The sequence below is a fragment of the Xyrauchen texanus genome, chromosome 40, assembly GCF_025860055.1.
Source record: "Xyrauchen texanus isolate HMW12.3.18 chromosome 40, RBS_HiC_50CHRs, whole genome shotgun sequence".
Taxonomy (NCBI): Eukaryota; Metazoa; Chordata; class Actinopteri; order Cypriniformes; family Catostomidae; genus Xyrauchen; species Xyrauchen texanus.
The window spans coordinates 21,262,129-21,275,458 of NC_068315.1; the positions used below are offsets into that span (position 1 = coordinate 21,262,129).

At 36.1% G+C, this 13,330-nt stretch overlaps 1 protein-coding gene across 2 annotated transcripts in view; it reads left to right on the plus strand.

The window, feature by feature from the left end:
- Nucleotides 1–1,177: 1,177 nt before the first annotated feature.
- LOC127633697 (probable E3 ubiquitin-protein ligase HECTD2) overlaps nucleotides 1,178–13,330 on the plus strand; it is a 29,992-nt gene continuing 17,839 nt past the window's right edge. The window contains exons 1-13 of one of the 2 annotated variants that reach the window (XM_052112953.1): nucleotides 1,178–1,674; nucleotides 3,092–3,215; nucleotides 6,598–6,736; nucleotides 6,827–6,929; nucleotides 7,526–7,615; nucleotides 7,739–7,803; nucleotides 7,892–7,937; nucleotides 9,421–9,530; nucleotides 10,805–10,953; nucleotides 11,071–11,194; nucleotides 11,866–11,962; nucleotides 12,417–12,530; nucleotides 12,807–12,939. In XM_052112953.1, the coding sequence (XP_051968913.1) occupies nucleotides 1,597–1,674; nucleotides 3,092–3,215; nucleotides 6,598–6,736; nucleotides 6,827–6,929; nucleotides 7,526–7,615; nucleotides 7,739–7,803; nucleotides 7,892–7,937; nucleotides 9,421–9,530; nucleotides 10,805–10,953; nucleotides 11,071–11,194; nucleotides 11,866–11,962; nucleotides 12,417–12,530; nucleotides 12,807–12,939 (1,372 nt within the window). In that variant the 5' untranslated portion in view covers nucleotides 1,178–1,596. The remainder of the gene's footprint in view (nucleotides 1,675–3,091; nucleotides 3,216–6,597; nucleotides 6,737–6,826; nucleotides 6,930–7,525; nucleotides 7,616–7,738; nucleotides 7,804–7,891; nucleotides 7,938–9,420; nucleotides 9,531–10,804; nucleotides 10,954–11,070; nucleotides 11,195–11,865; nucleotides 11,963–12,416; nucleotides 12,531–12,806; nucleotides 12,940–13,330) is intronic. The other variant, XM_052112954.1, reaches the window with a different exon arrangement.

Consider the following 13,330-nt stretch of genomic DNA (forward strand, 5'->3'; position numbering starts at 1 on the left):
GTAATCTTTTCTATTTGTAAAAGTAATGTTTGGGAGTCTAACATTTATATTTCCTATTGACACACTAAAGCTGAAGACTAAAGATCTTAAGACAAATGCTTTTGTGAAACATCTTATGTGCCTAAGACTTTTGCACTGCACTGTATATATATATATATATATATATATATATATATATATATATATATATATATATATATATATATATATATATATATATATTCATGTTGTTAAGGATGTGCACAGTGAGCCCAATGACAATGGAGATTCATTTGTGAAATAAGATGAACTGTAGTTTGTTTACTAAATACAATAATAATGCAATACAATAATAATAATACAGAAATTGTTATAAAATAATTGATAGAAATGCCAAAAGAACCTTAAATAGGAAATGAGGAAATGTTATACCCTATATGCCATAGTGGTTATTTTGAGTAATTTATATGGTAAAGCGTCATTTAAATGGTATTTCGTGTATTTATTTAAATGTTGCTCAAAACTTGATAAGTTCAAAAGATAAGCTAAATCAAAAGTATTGCATATGGTGACAGATATATGCATATGCATATAATCATTATTGATAATTTGTATAATTTTTCAATGCATATGATGACTTTATGTTTTTATATAGTATTTTATTCAGTTTTCATAAAAAAACTGAATTATAGTTTTTTATAATTATAGAATCGCCATTATAGTAGATGATGATTGATTTTCATATTTTCACTAAGCCAAAATAATATAATTTGTTTATTTCTATATTATATAGGCAGCATTTTATGATAAAATAGTTTATATATAAAAGTAATAGTATAGCTTATTTATATTCATTTTACATTACATCATGTTTATTATTATACTGTAAATATTACATATTGGCCACACCCCCTGTTTTGGTATAACAGAATATAACAGAAAGAGCTCAGAATGTCCTACAATAGGGCATAACACATATAACATGCAGTTCAATATGTGGCCAAAATCTTATTGTGCATGAGCGTCTCATACAGTAAATGCGTCTTTCTCATCTTAGCACGCGCTGCCACAAACACGTGCATGTGATGCTACATACGAGCAGAGTTTTTCCCGTGTGTATGTTTAATTACAGGAAAGATCTTAATTAGAGGTGTGCAATAAATATGACTCAGCACAGCACGGATCTTCTCTTACGTAGAGGCAGCGGCCGTATCCAAGTCCGTAACTACAGAGCTCATCATCATCATCATCATCATCCTCAACAACATGGCGCCAGCGTACAGCTGGATCGCACATACACGCCAAGGCTTTTTTTTCACGAAGTTAGTAAACTAACTAAACGCAGCATCGCGAAGATTTTTTCTTGTCTTTCTCTTTACTCTTCATGTTACCTAGTTCGTTTTCTGTCTTTGAATGCAAAACTCGTCGGTTTTTGGTCATCTTTGGTCACCAAACTCACCTGCTTTGCAGAAAGAACAGTCCGTTCTTCACTGGACTCACTGTTGCTGTCTGTCTCAAAGCGAAAGGGAAGTGAAGATTGAGATTACGCAGACGGGGAAAGTGCTTTTCCAACAGAAATACGCCATGTAACTGCTCAAAAGTTGTTTTTCAGAGGAGATGCTTCTAAACATGAGTGAAAATAACTGTCCGCTGGAAGAAAGAGATAGAGACAGACTTCCTCCCATAATAAGTCATGTACGTATTTTGTTGTTCTACGTTTTATATACTATACAAAAAAGAATGAGCATTGTTGGATATACACATATATAGAGAGATATTTGTGTTTTTTTTTAAAAATAATGCATTGTTTTTGGTTATTTCCTCATTAATCTTTGCTTTGCATTTGGCTACCTGTGTGATTAATCTAATGGATATTATTCAGTGGTTATGGCATTAACCCTCTGCTGAGACAACACACATTTTCTACTTTAGTAGTACTTTGGTTTCACAGTGAAAGCTATATATGTGAGTCATGGAATATTTAGCTCAAATCACTGCACACAGCCTACATTTTCCTCTTATAGTAACCTTTAATTTGTTTGTGTTGAGCTAAAGCACACAACATACATCAGCCATTGATGCTGATATAAAACATGTTACTGATTATGCAATGAGTGAGACAACTGGGATAGTTCACCCAAAATGAAAACTCTCTCATCATTTACTCACCCTCATGCCATCCCAGATGTGTATTTCTTCTGCAGAACACAAAGATTTCTAGAGGAGTATCTCAGCTCTGTGGGCCCATACAGTAAAAGTGAACTTTGACATTGCAAAAAGCACATAAAGACAGCTTAAAAGTAATTCATAAGATTCCAGTGGTTTAATCCCTGTCTTCAGAAGTGATAGATGTGGATGAGAAACAAATCAATATTTGTAAATTTTTACTATAAATCTACACTTTCACATTCTTCTTCTTTTTTTTTTTTTTTTGTGATTCTCATTCTTTGTGCATATTGTCATCTACTGGACAGGGAGGAGAATTTGTAGATCTTCTGAATATATGGATATAACCTCTGGAGTCATATGGATTTCTTTTATGCTTCCTTTATGTGTTTTCGGAGTGTCAAAATTCTGGTCACCATTCACTTGTATTTTATGGACTTACAGAGCTGAAATATTTTCCTAAAAATCTTTGTTTGTGTTTTGCTGAAGAAAGTAAGTTATACACATCTGAGATGGCATGAAGGTGAGAAAATGATGAGAGAATTTTACATTTTGGGTGAATTACCCCTTTAATTAGCCTCGTATTATTTGCTTCTGTTGAAGATAAAACAGATTTTATGTTTTTTTTTTCTTTTTGTTTATGATCTATTAAACATATTTCAGTCTGCTTTACATCTATTATTTGTTTTGTTTTTTGTATGATTTATTTTTGTAATTGTTCCATTAGATGCTAATCTACTATGAAGCAAAGTTTTCAGTTTAGTTTTGTAAAAATAGTTTTTTGTTTATTGTAGTATATTTTAATTATTATCTCTTCTCCAATGTACAATTGGAACACAATTTTCCAGCTGCACACAGGTATATTGCTTCAGATATAGTGTATTTTCTATAGAAATGTTGGAATAAGCGTTTCTGTTAATGTTGACATGGGTTGTTTATTTAACAGGGCTTGGATCGTGGTCCGAAGCTCCCTTTTCCCTCTTATGGAAGCTTCATCTCCACCCTGAATCACAAGAGAGAATCTGGCAGCCACAGTTTCTCCTCTCCACTCCTGTTACCTGCAGTTAAAGGTCAGGCCTCCTCCACTGCTGGTGCTTTTGGCTAATTCTTGTTAGATGTGAATCACTTGCTTATGCTTGGATTATCAAACAAGCCCAAGAATGGAAATAAATGAGTTGAGATACATACATCCACAGTCTGCGCTTTAGTTGTACAAGTAGGTAACAAATACCCAAAAGGTTACTATAGCTTAAAATAATATTAGTTGGTGATTTGAAGGTAAATTCCTTTTAATTAAGGGCAAAAAAACTCATTGCATTTCAAAGCAGTCCGTCCGGCTGCTTTAAATTAATAACCACTTCACTGTTTCGAGCAGATGTGTTTTCCTTTCTTTGTCGTGGAGATCAAAGATTTTGTCTGAAGGTGAATGCATCACAAAGACAAGGCAGAGGCGTGTTTACGCCCAGCATGTCTTTAGCAGAGATGAGATAGGATCTTGTAATGAAGATACTATATGGGCTGAGGCCTTCAAAGCTCGTTAACTTTTCCTTGTAATTTTCCTTGTAATTCCTTGAATTCAGAGGGCTAACAGTGAAAACATCAGTTGTTCCTACACTAGGCCACAAGTCTCTGTGAAGCTTAACTAATCAGCCCAATACAGTTATTGTATTGAGAATTAGAGCACAATGGTGCTATATTTAAATATAAATATGCCCGTGGTATTTGGCAGGATCTTAAGATGATGATGATTGCATGTGACCAGTAGTTGATTGGATGATGAGAGTCAATCTTTAGAGAGTTGTTTCTGATAAGATAATGGCAAATGAGTGTTAGCTGGGAAATATGATGAACGACACACCCTAAATCTTCTATTACAGCAAAGGGCGTAGCTTTGATTTGTTAGTGACATTATAAGGGTGGGGATGTTTTAAAATCAATCAAACTATTCGGATGCAAAATGTTTTCATCTACATGGTGAAATGTGTGCCTCTTACAGCTGATCAGTTGCTCATGTTTATAAGTATTTTTTTTTAGTGTGCTCCTTTTGAACACTGGATAAAATTGTCCAAACAATACAAAGAATATTATTTAATAGTTTTTTATATGGAGTTTACTCCATCTGTGGTGGTTCATAAACATGGCATAGCTTGTGCACAAGAATTTCCTGTTGTCTAGTCGCATGCTAGGTAGTAGCTTGTTTATTTAATTTATAAAGGGAAATAAAAGATTTAAATTTTATGAATGGAAATATGAGAAACACACAATACTTATATTACAATCAATACTTATTTTACATGCAGTCACAACTGCGATCTCTAGAAATTTTGGTTGGGATTATTCAGTAGTCTCTTAACTTTGGTGGTGGGAACATGTTCCGTCCATACCCAAATCTACGCCCATGATTGTAGCTGCTGTCTAATCCATTCTGTAGAGTTGGGGTACTCAAGTTTGATCTTGGTCTAGAGTCACAAGTCCAATTATAATGTATGTAAAGCAGTTCAATGGAAAGGAGGAGGCGAGAACCGGCTTGACAATATAAATAACTGTTTAATGAAGAAATAAATGAAAAACACACTAACATAAACACACAGAGCAGCTGCCTGTAATTCTCTCTCTCTCAAACTGTTGTCACCGTCCGCCTTTATCCCTCGCACGCCCCCATCAGGCTGATTGGGGACAGGGCGTGCATTTTTACTCGGACTTGACTCAGACTCGAGCATTTGGGATTTTTCAGAGTCCAGCTGAGTCCATGACATTTGTGATGCAATGAAAAAATACATAAAAAAATAACAAAACAGAAATTAATGAACACATCTCTGTCTGCATACGGCTGTATTAGCCCCTGAGGTCGTATATGTAGCCAGAGTTGTTTCACAGTGTTTAAGCAAACACACGCACACACATACGCACGTGCACGGGTACACTCATCAGTCAACCAAAACAATTGAATGTTACTACAGACACTATTGTATAACATCAACTACCGAGGTGGCTGAAGCACAACGAAAACATAAAGACGGGTATGTATCCAATGTGATAGAAACTAAACAAGGCAGTTTCACATGACACAGGACCTGACAGCTGGTAAAATTGCATGTGGCATTTGTGCAGCCAAGACTGTGCTCGCATCGCAGTTTCATCATGGTTAAAAACTTAAAATCAAGAACTTTATTGAGTCAAGTCACCCACATCATGTCTCTAACAGTTTACTAAAAACAGCATATCGAAGTAATAATACATACAAATTGTATTAATATTGGATATAGTATCTACACATGTAGGCTTCTGTAGTATCTTGTGGTCCACCCAGTGTTGTCAGCTTGAACTGGTCCATAATAGCTTGATGAATTAACTGTGTAACTTGTTTAATATTCGGGTAAATAATGTGATGTTGCTAAAGCAGACAGCAACTCTAAACAGATAAACAGCACCAATTTATCATTGATTGACTATTTTCAAAGCACTGACGAGCTGCTTAAAATACAATCTTTTACAGCAATTGTCCACCATTCAACCATGCACAATACAATATTGGGATATCTTGGGCAGTGAAATGTTTTGTTTATAATTTAATTATAGACTATATAATAAATGTATTATTTGATGACAGAGTTTGTGTATGAAGCGAAACTTGATGTTACGAGATTAATTTAGTTGGTTATGACGTTTTCTATTTCAGTTTGTATTTTATTTTTATTGTAAACCACCGGGTAATTTAAGCACGTCTTTTTCTAGCTTATATCTCTGACACATTTGAAGGACAATTCTGTTTTATTTATGACTCAAAAGTATTATTCTCCATGATTTTACAGTTAACGAAGAGCTCAATTAAAATTTCTTTGGTTGGTATTTAAAGATTTCTGACTGATTGCAGACCAACGCAGCTGCCGCTCAAGCAAATATCAGTTATTATAATTATTTTTTATCTTCTGCGGTAGCACCTGCTAGACGCCCATGTACGCATCAGGGATTTAGGTACATGAGCAGCACGCAGAACTGCCCTGTGTTGTAACTAGAAAATCATGTCCATGATGACAGTCCTAATATATTCAGTGGGCTTTTCCAGTGATTTTGGATGTAGCATTTGCAGTCCAATCATGAGACATAACTTCTCAGCGAGTGCTAATTACTACTATGTTGACTCATTTGTATGTACTGCATTTTTCCAAATCAGTCAGCAGATAAAAAAGATTCAGACAGAAATTTCATTCTGAAACCACTTTGAAGTTTGTTCAGCAGGAAACTAATCATAAAATGTATATATGAAATTCAAAAGGTGGTTTTGTTACATTTATATTGACAAACTGTTTTTCTTAGTTTTGAAAATATTGATGTTGAGTTGACTGGGTCTCAACTCGGACTCAATTGTTTAAAGACTCTGACTTGACTTGGACTCAACTAAGGTGGACTCCAACACTATCATTCTGTATGTGTGTTTGACTCTGTTTTCAGTGAGAGAGCTTCCCCCAATATGTCCAGATGTGAGACAGAAGCATCGTATCTCTATTGATGTTCTCCCTCCAGAAGTAAAGGCTCGGTTCATCTCAGAACCCATTATTCCCATTCGGACCAAAACTGCCAAAGAGTTTCAGTACGCACTGCTGTTTCACTCAGTCACACTGCAGTATAGTCTCTCCATGCCAATTACATTATATTTAACAGCATCTTTGTCTGGCTATAGGGATGATGTTGAAAAGGCAACTATCTCAGGGGATTGGAAGCAGGTCCATGAATTCTACTTGACCACATTTGACTCCTTTTTGGAAGTCAATGCTGCCTTTAAGGTGTGTTGACACTCCTAATGCAGTTTTAATTACTTACTAACAATACAGTGTTTTGTTTGTTTATTTAAAACATCTGTTGCTTGAAGTCACCGTTATAAGCAAAAGCTTATTTTGCCTTACCACAACCCTCTGTAAATGATCAGTTCATTTAGCATGTGTAAAATTTTACAACAATCAGTTATAATGTAATTGTGTTTTTAATATTTCAGTAGTTATGCAATTAGTAATCTCATATAATGCTTGTCGACACATGTTTTTTGTATTTGCTGTTGAATAATGTTAATTTTATGAGTGAATATTTGTTTAATTTGAAACCAATGTTTTTTTTTATTGAGAACTCCGAATGCTGTGCAAAAAGTAACCGTAAACTTCTGGAAAATTGGAAAACTGAACATTTCAGTCTCCTAATGAATCAATGAGCTCATTCAGGAAGTTGTTAAAAACAACATCTGCATATAGCTTCATCAGAAAATTGTATTCTTATATGATGTTGATGTTAGAGTTGCATATTAAAAAGACCATTGAAAATGTGCGGTAAAAAGTGAGATTGTTACTGTACTTGCATCACTGGTTTTGTGTAATTATATTCTCCTCAGAAAGAAGCAAATGCTCCCTTCAATACGATTGAAGACTCAGGAATAAACATCAAATTTGTCAACATTGTTTATGATGCCTTACTCCACACAGTATGTAACTCCCCAAACTACCAAAGTCCTCTTGCAATGAAATTACACATTAAGCAAATGTGCACTGTTTGTTGTTTTGGATTTTGGTTGTAAGAAAATCGTTTTAATCTGGGTAATTTACAGCCCGCAGACACACAGAAATCAGTCCTGAAGGGAATCATTAATAGCTTATTACGAGAATGGAAAGGGTGAGTACTGTATTGTATTCTCTCAGTGAACATTAAGTCTTTGGAGGAAACTGTGTTTAAACTGTCAGCTTTGTTTATGTATTTTTAGGCCTCGCACAAAGGATGACCTTAGAGCGTATTTTGTTCTTGTGCAGGTAATGTTATTTTTATTATTATAATTATTATTAAAGAAGTGCATGATTCTTTTGTATTCTTTTGTTTATACTCTAAGAAACCAAAGTTCTCTTTTACTAAAACAACTTGACTACTACTTCCCTTACTAATGACCAAACCCAGGCCATTAATATAAAACTACCTTCATTATACGGAACCCAAAGACATGTGATACTTTTCGGTAATACCTGTAATTTCCCCTCCCAAACCAAGATGGTTATCTGCATGCGAGCCTATAGATGTGCAGTTACACAGTAAAATTGCTCTAATCTGTCTTCGAGTGCCCTTTGTGTTGGCAGTCACGTTTAACACCCTAAGCTGTGTAAGAGGCGACTCAGAGTTACAGGAAACACTAGATCTCCTCTCTCACCACATGGCCCATTGACTCCAGCAATAGTTCTGCTCTGTTGCAGACAGATTGTGAGCTAAGTGTTTACCTCTCTCATGACCATTGCAGACTGGCCCGGAACTGTCCAAATAAGGGACAGTTCCGGGCCAGTCTCCACTGGATATTAGTCTGGGAAGCCTTGGGAAGGGGTGTATAAAAATGAAAATTCTGTTCTTATTTACTCACCCTCATGTCGCTCTAACCTGTTGAACACAAGGGTTTTTTTTAAGAATATCGCTGCTACTCTTTTTCATGTAAGTGATTGAGAGCTTGGATTATCAAGCTCCAAAATGACAACAAAAACACCATAAAAGTATGGTAAAAATGGTCCAATTGACTTTATTTCGGTCTTTTACTCACACAGCTGCTATCACATGGCCTTAGATGACTTGGAATACAATGCACAAGTTGTATGGACCAATTTTACGATACATTTAAGGTGCTTTTTGTTGTCATTTTGGAGCTTGACAGCCCCAGTCCTCATTCACTTTATGGAAAAGAGTTGCAAGGATATTCTTTTAAAAAAATCTCCTTTTGTGTTTCATGGAAGAAAGTAAGTCATACGGGTTTGGAATGACATGGTTGAGTAAATGATGACAAGAGTTTTCATTTTTGGGTAAACTCTCCTTTTAACTGAGCTGGGTGGTGGGATGCTGGTTTGTTTATGGTTTTCAGCTTTATGAAATGTTTTTTTCTTTTCTGTGGCGGTGGGAATAAGACATTTTCATAAACAGAAGCAAGTAATGAGGTTGTTTTTCTCCAAGGTTAGCATTTAATGTTATTCAACTTCAGGCTGTTGATGGGCTCCCAGACCTACATTTCTCTGGAGGTTAGGGTGAAATTAAAAAGCTGAGGCAATTATTGGGTTGATCTGCCTGCCACTAATGTCAGGCAGCCTCTGTACTATTTGCCTTTGCTGTGCCTAAAGGAAGAGATGAGGTCATACTGGAGAGGAAAAGAGCTGGTTTCCGCTGGAGTGCCACATTTTATTAAAAGCCTGACTTCTTTTCTCTGCTTCTAAGCAAGAAGTCATATTTCCTTTTTGAAGTATGCTTAAATGTTTCTCTGTGTCGCAGAACCCTCAGTACACCAGCCCAGCCACATATGTCATCTATGCACACTTACTGAGGCAAATAGCAGCCCTGGCTGAAGCGGACCACCATTTCCTCATGCACTGGTTTAAAAAGTGAGTCTGACTGCATTGCAGTGCAATTCACAAAGCAAAGGTTTTACTTTATTTTGGCTTTTTTTTAATTTCTTTTGAAAGATGTCATACATTTATTATTATATTTATTATTACTTTTTGTATTTTAAAACAGTAGTTCTTAACTGGGGGTCTCAGATCTTTCCCAAAAAGGTCAGACATCAAGGAAGAAACCAATGCTAAATGCAAATAAATAAACGCAGTTAACCATATAATCATGCATAGTTAAGGTAGCAAAATAACGTCATTGTTACTGTTGAGGGACTCCCTGAGGGAGGGAATGAAACGTTGTGTCCCTCCTGCCACAGCACTAGACCTACCACTGTAAACGGCCGTACCTTATTCTTGCAAAAACCTGATTGACAGACGCACGCCCACTTCCCTTTATACACATATACATGCAAATTCTGTCTGCCAATTTCTCATTGGCCTTTTCTCAAGTTCAGAGGTACGCGAGGCTCCCAAGGAAGACCTCTTGTGTCACTTCATTTGACACAACGTCGAGTGAGTGACAGAAGGGGAACTAGGCTTATCAAAATTTAAAAGGGAGGATAAAAAGTGTCCCATATCTTTTGTTGTTGACATCAAAGGATATGTGTCCAATGAAATGCTACAGTATTTTGGCACATATTCATTTGCCACTTGGTGGAAGCTAGCCAAATTAAACTGACATCAGAATGGACTGGGTGCGGAACATGCATGAAAACTAGAAAGAAATCTATGCAAGCTGAAAGAAACATACACAGACTACATTAAATATCGGTTCACTTGCAACAAGGATCAACATAGTTTGTGCCAACCACAATGTGTTTAGAGCATTGAATTATTGGCTTATTAAATATAATAATATAATAATTGTAATTTTAAATGTTAGATTTTTAAGGTTGATATTTGTATTTATTTTATTCGCTGTATTAAAATCAGGGACTAAGAACTACATTTTTTTCAGTTCGTTCTGTGCAGAAACTGTATTTTTTTCGTATACTGTATATAAAATGATGTATTTTATAATTGAATTCTTAATATTAAGGATATCCCTCAAACCATTTAGACTTTGCTTTCATAAAAAAAATTTCAGAATAAAATTAACCGGTTATTAACTGGCTACCAATATTTAAAAAATAGTTTTCACTCTGGAATAATTGAAAGGGACTTAACACAAAATACAGTACGAGTAATAGGAAAGCGCTGATTACTCACAAAAGTAAGTGAATACAGATTAACTTTTTTTGCTAATGAGATGTTTCATCTTTCAGACTGCCTCAGAAGCGTTTCAAACAGTTGGTGGAGCGCTTGCAGCTCTTCATCACAAACCGCCTATTTCCTTCCAAGCCAGAAGAGTTGCCGCCCATGGCCAAATGCTCCTGGTGGATTCCCTCAGCCACTAAAGTCCTCTCCCTACTCAGTGAGTAAAACTGTGCTGGACTGTGAGACCACTAGGGAATGCTTTCCTGTAGTCCTTTCAAACTGATTCTGAAAAAATATTGTTACAAAGATCTTGGTGTGTCCTTAATTTTAACAGATGCAGCAAACAGCATTTCCTCTTCCCCTATCATCCCTTTCTCTGATTTCTACAACCTGACGCTGGACCACATTGATTTTATGGAGGATTATCATACGTGGCAAGCTCATGGAAATTCAAACAGGTACGACAGCCAAAATATGATTCTGAAAATTTTGGCTGTGATACCAACACCAAAAAATACTTGGGCTTTCTTCACACTGCACACAAGCCCAATTGTATCGACTGACTGTTCACACTCATTTTGCAAGCTATGAAATCGGATTTTTTCAGACAGTTTCATAAAAATCTGATATATCTATGCTGGTTGTTTTAGTAATGATGTAAGCGTAAGGTTAATGCCAAGATACCTCCTCATACAACAACTGAGATTAGCTGTTAATGTGGAAAGTGATAATGGAAAAATTACATCTCACTGGGGTGCTGAACTCATGAGGCAGTAACAGAGGCATTTTATTGTGTCTGAAACAATATTGTATTTTGTCTGATGCTACATACACATGTGGGGTGTGCCAAAAAATAAATAAATAAATAAAAACAACAACTCCTAAATCAAACAAAACAAAGTCATATTTGATCATTCATATTCCATTCCAAAAAAAATAAAAGATTTTAAATGGACATCAAACCACATATGGATGTATCTTGGAACATACTATTTTTACGTGTTATATTTATTTATTTTGCTGTTCAGACTACAGAAAATTAACAGTTTGAGTTGGAATTGTTAAATAAATAGTTTCTTGCTGCCTGTCTGAACAAATTCCAAAACATTTCTGATTTTAATCTTCTCAGGTTCACCTTCTGTCAGTTCCCCTTCATCCTGTCCACGGTGGTGAAGAAGGCCATCATCCAAAGAGACTCTGAGCAGCAGATGATCAGCATGGCAAGGGTGAGAATTCACCTGCCCCAAAATCAAACACAATCACATTTGCCTCTTACTAAAGACTAAATCCACTTTAAGCTTCATCAAGTTTATTCATAATGTCTCTGTTTGGGAGAATATGTCATCTAATCTGGGAATATGTTCTGATAGCAATTTTTGGATGGGTGGAGCAGCATTAATCGGACATTCCTATGGCTCTCTCCCAAACATATGTCCAGACAGTAGATTGAACAGACTTGTGGCTGGTGAATAAATGTAGTGTCCTGAAAGCACTGGGAAAGAGTTTGCTGACTGAGTTTTCATCATATACTCAAATAGATGGACATCTAGGTCTATCTAAGATGTTAAAATATTAAGAAATGTGACACAGAAAAAACTTAGACACGGCTGTGTTATATAAATGCATTTATAGTATTGGAATGTTGATTGACAAACAAATTCCTCTCCATTTTTGATGCAGCAAACCCTGGTGGACAAGGTCTCTCGCAGGCAGAGGGTGGATATGAGTCTGCTGTTTCTCAACATTAAAGTTAGGCGTCTGCAGCTGGTCAGTGACTCACTGGATGAGGTAACGGTGCGGTCCAAATCTGTGAATGTTGTACACTGTCTGTTCCTGGAGATGTTACCAAGCGCTCCTTGGAACCTTAGGAGATCTACTGGAGGGAATGTGTAGGGATTTTTGGCACTACAGTGCTCTGTACAAAGTAGTACCATCTACGTTTTGTTTTCTTATGCTGAGAGCACTTTCAGTCGAAAAGCATGTACTATTTGTTCTGGAAAGTTCTAAGTCTGGCTAAGGTGTAATTTGGAAAAATAGCCCCATCATAAATGTGTTCCTTTTTCATAATAGCTTTCTAGAAAGCGAGCAGACCTGAAGAAAAAACTGAAAGTGACGTTTGTTGGGGAAGCGGGATTGGACATGGGTGGACTCACAAAAGAGTGGTTTCTTCTCCTGATTCGACAGATTTTTCACACTGACTATGGTAAGAACCGACAGGACAAATAGTGCCAGTCTCTGCAGTCTTGTGCCAGGGCTTTCTCAATAAATAGCTGCTGTAAGGACAAAGCCATGATTACTGTTGTCTTACACTGTTGTCGTACAAAATTTGTTGGACATTTTATTGATCACTTGTTTTCTATTTCTGAGGCATCACACTGGGTATTGAATTTCGCTTCTAATAATGTTATAATCTTCTACAAATGTAACTTAAGTTGCTTTTTATAGTTTCTATACTGTTCTTTAGATTATATACTCATTGGTACAGACAGTCATTTGTACTTCCATCATGATATTACAAATACATTACCATATATACAGTAAGTACAGCAGTGGCGTAACTTGGATCTTATGGGCCCTAGTTGGGCCTCTTCCTT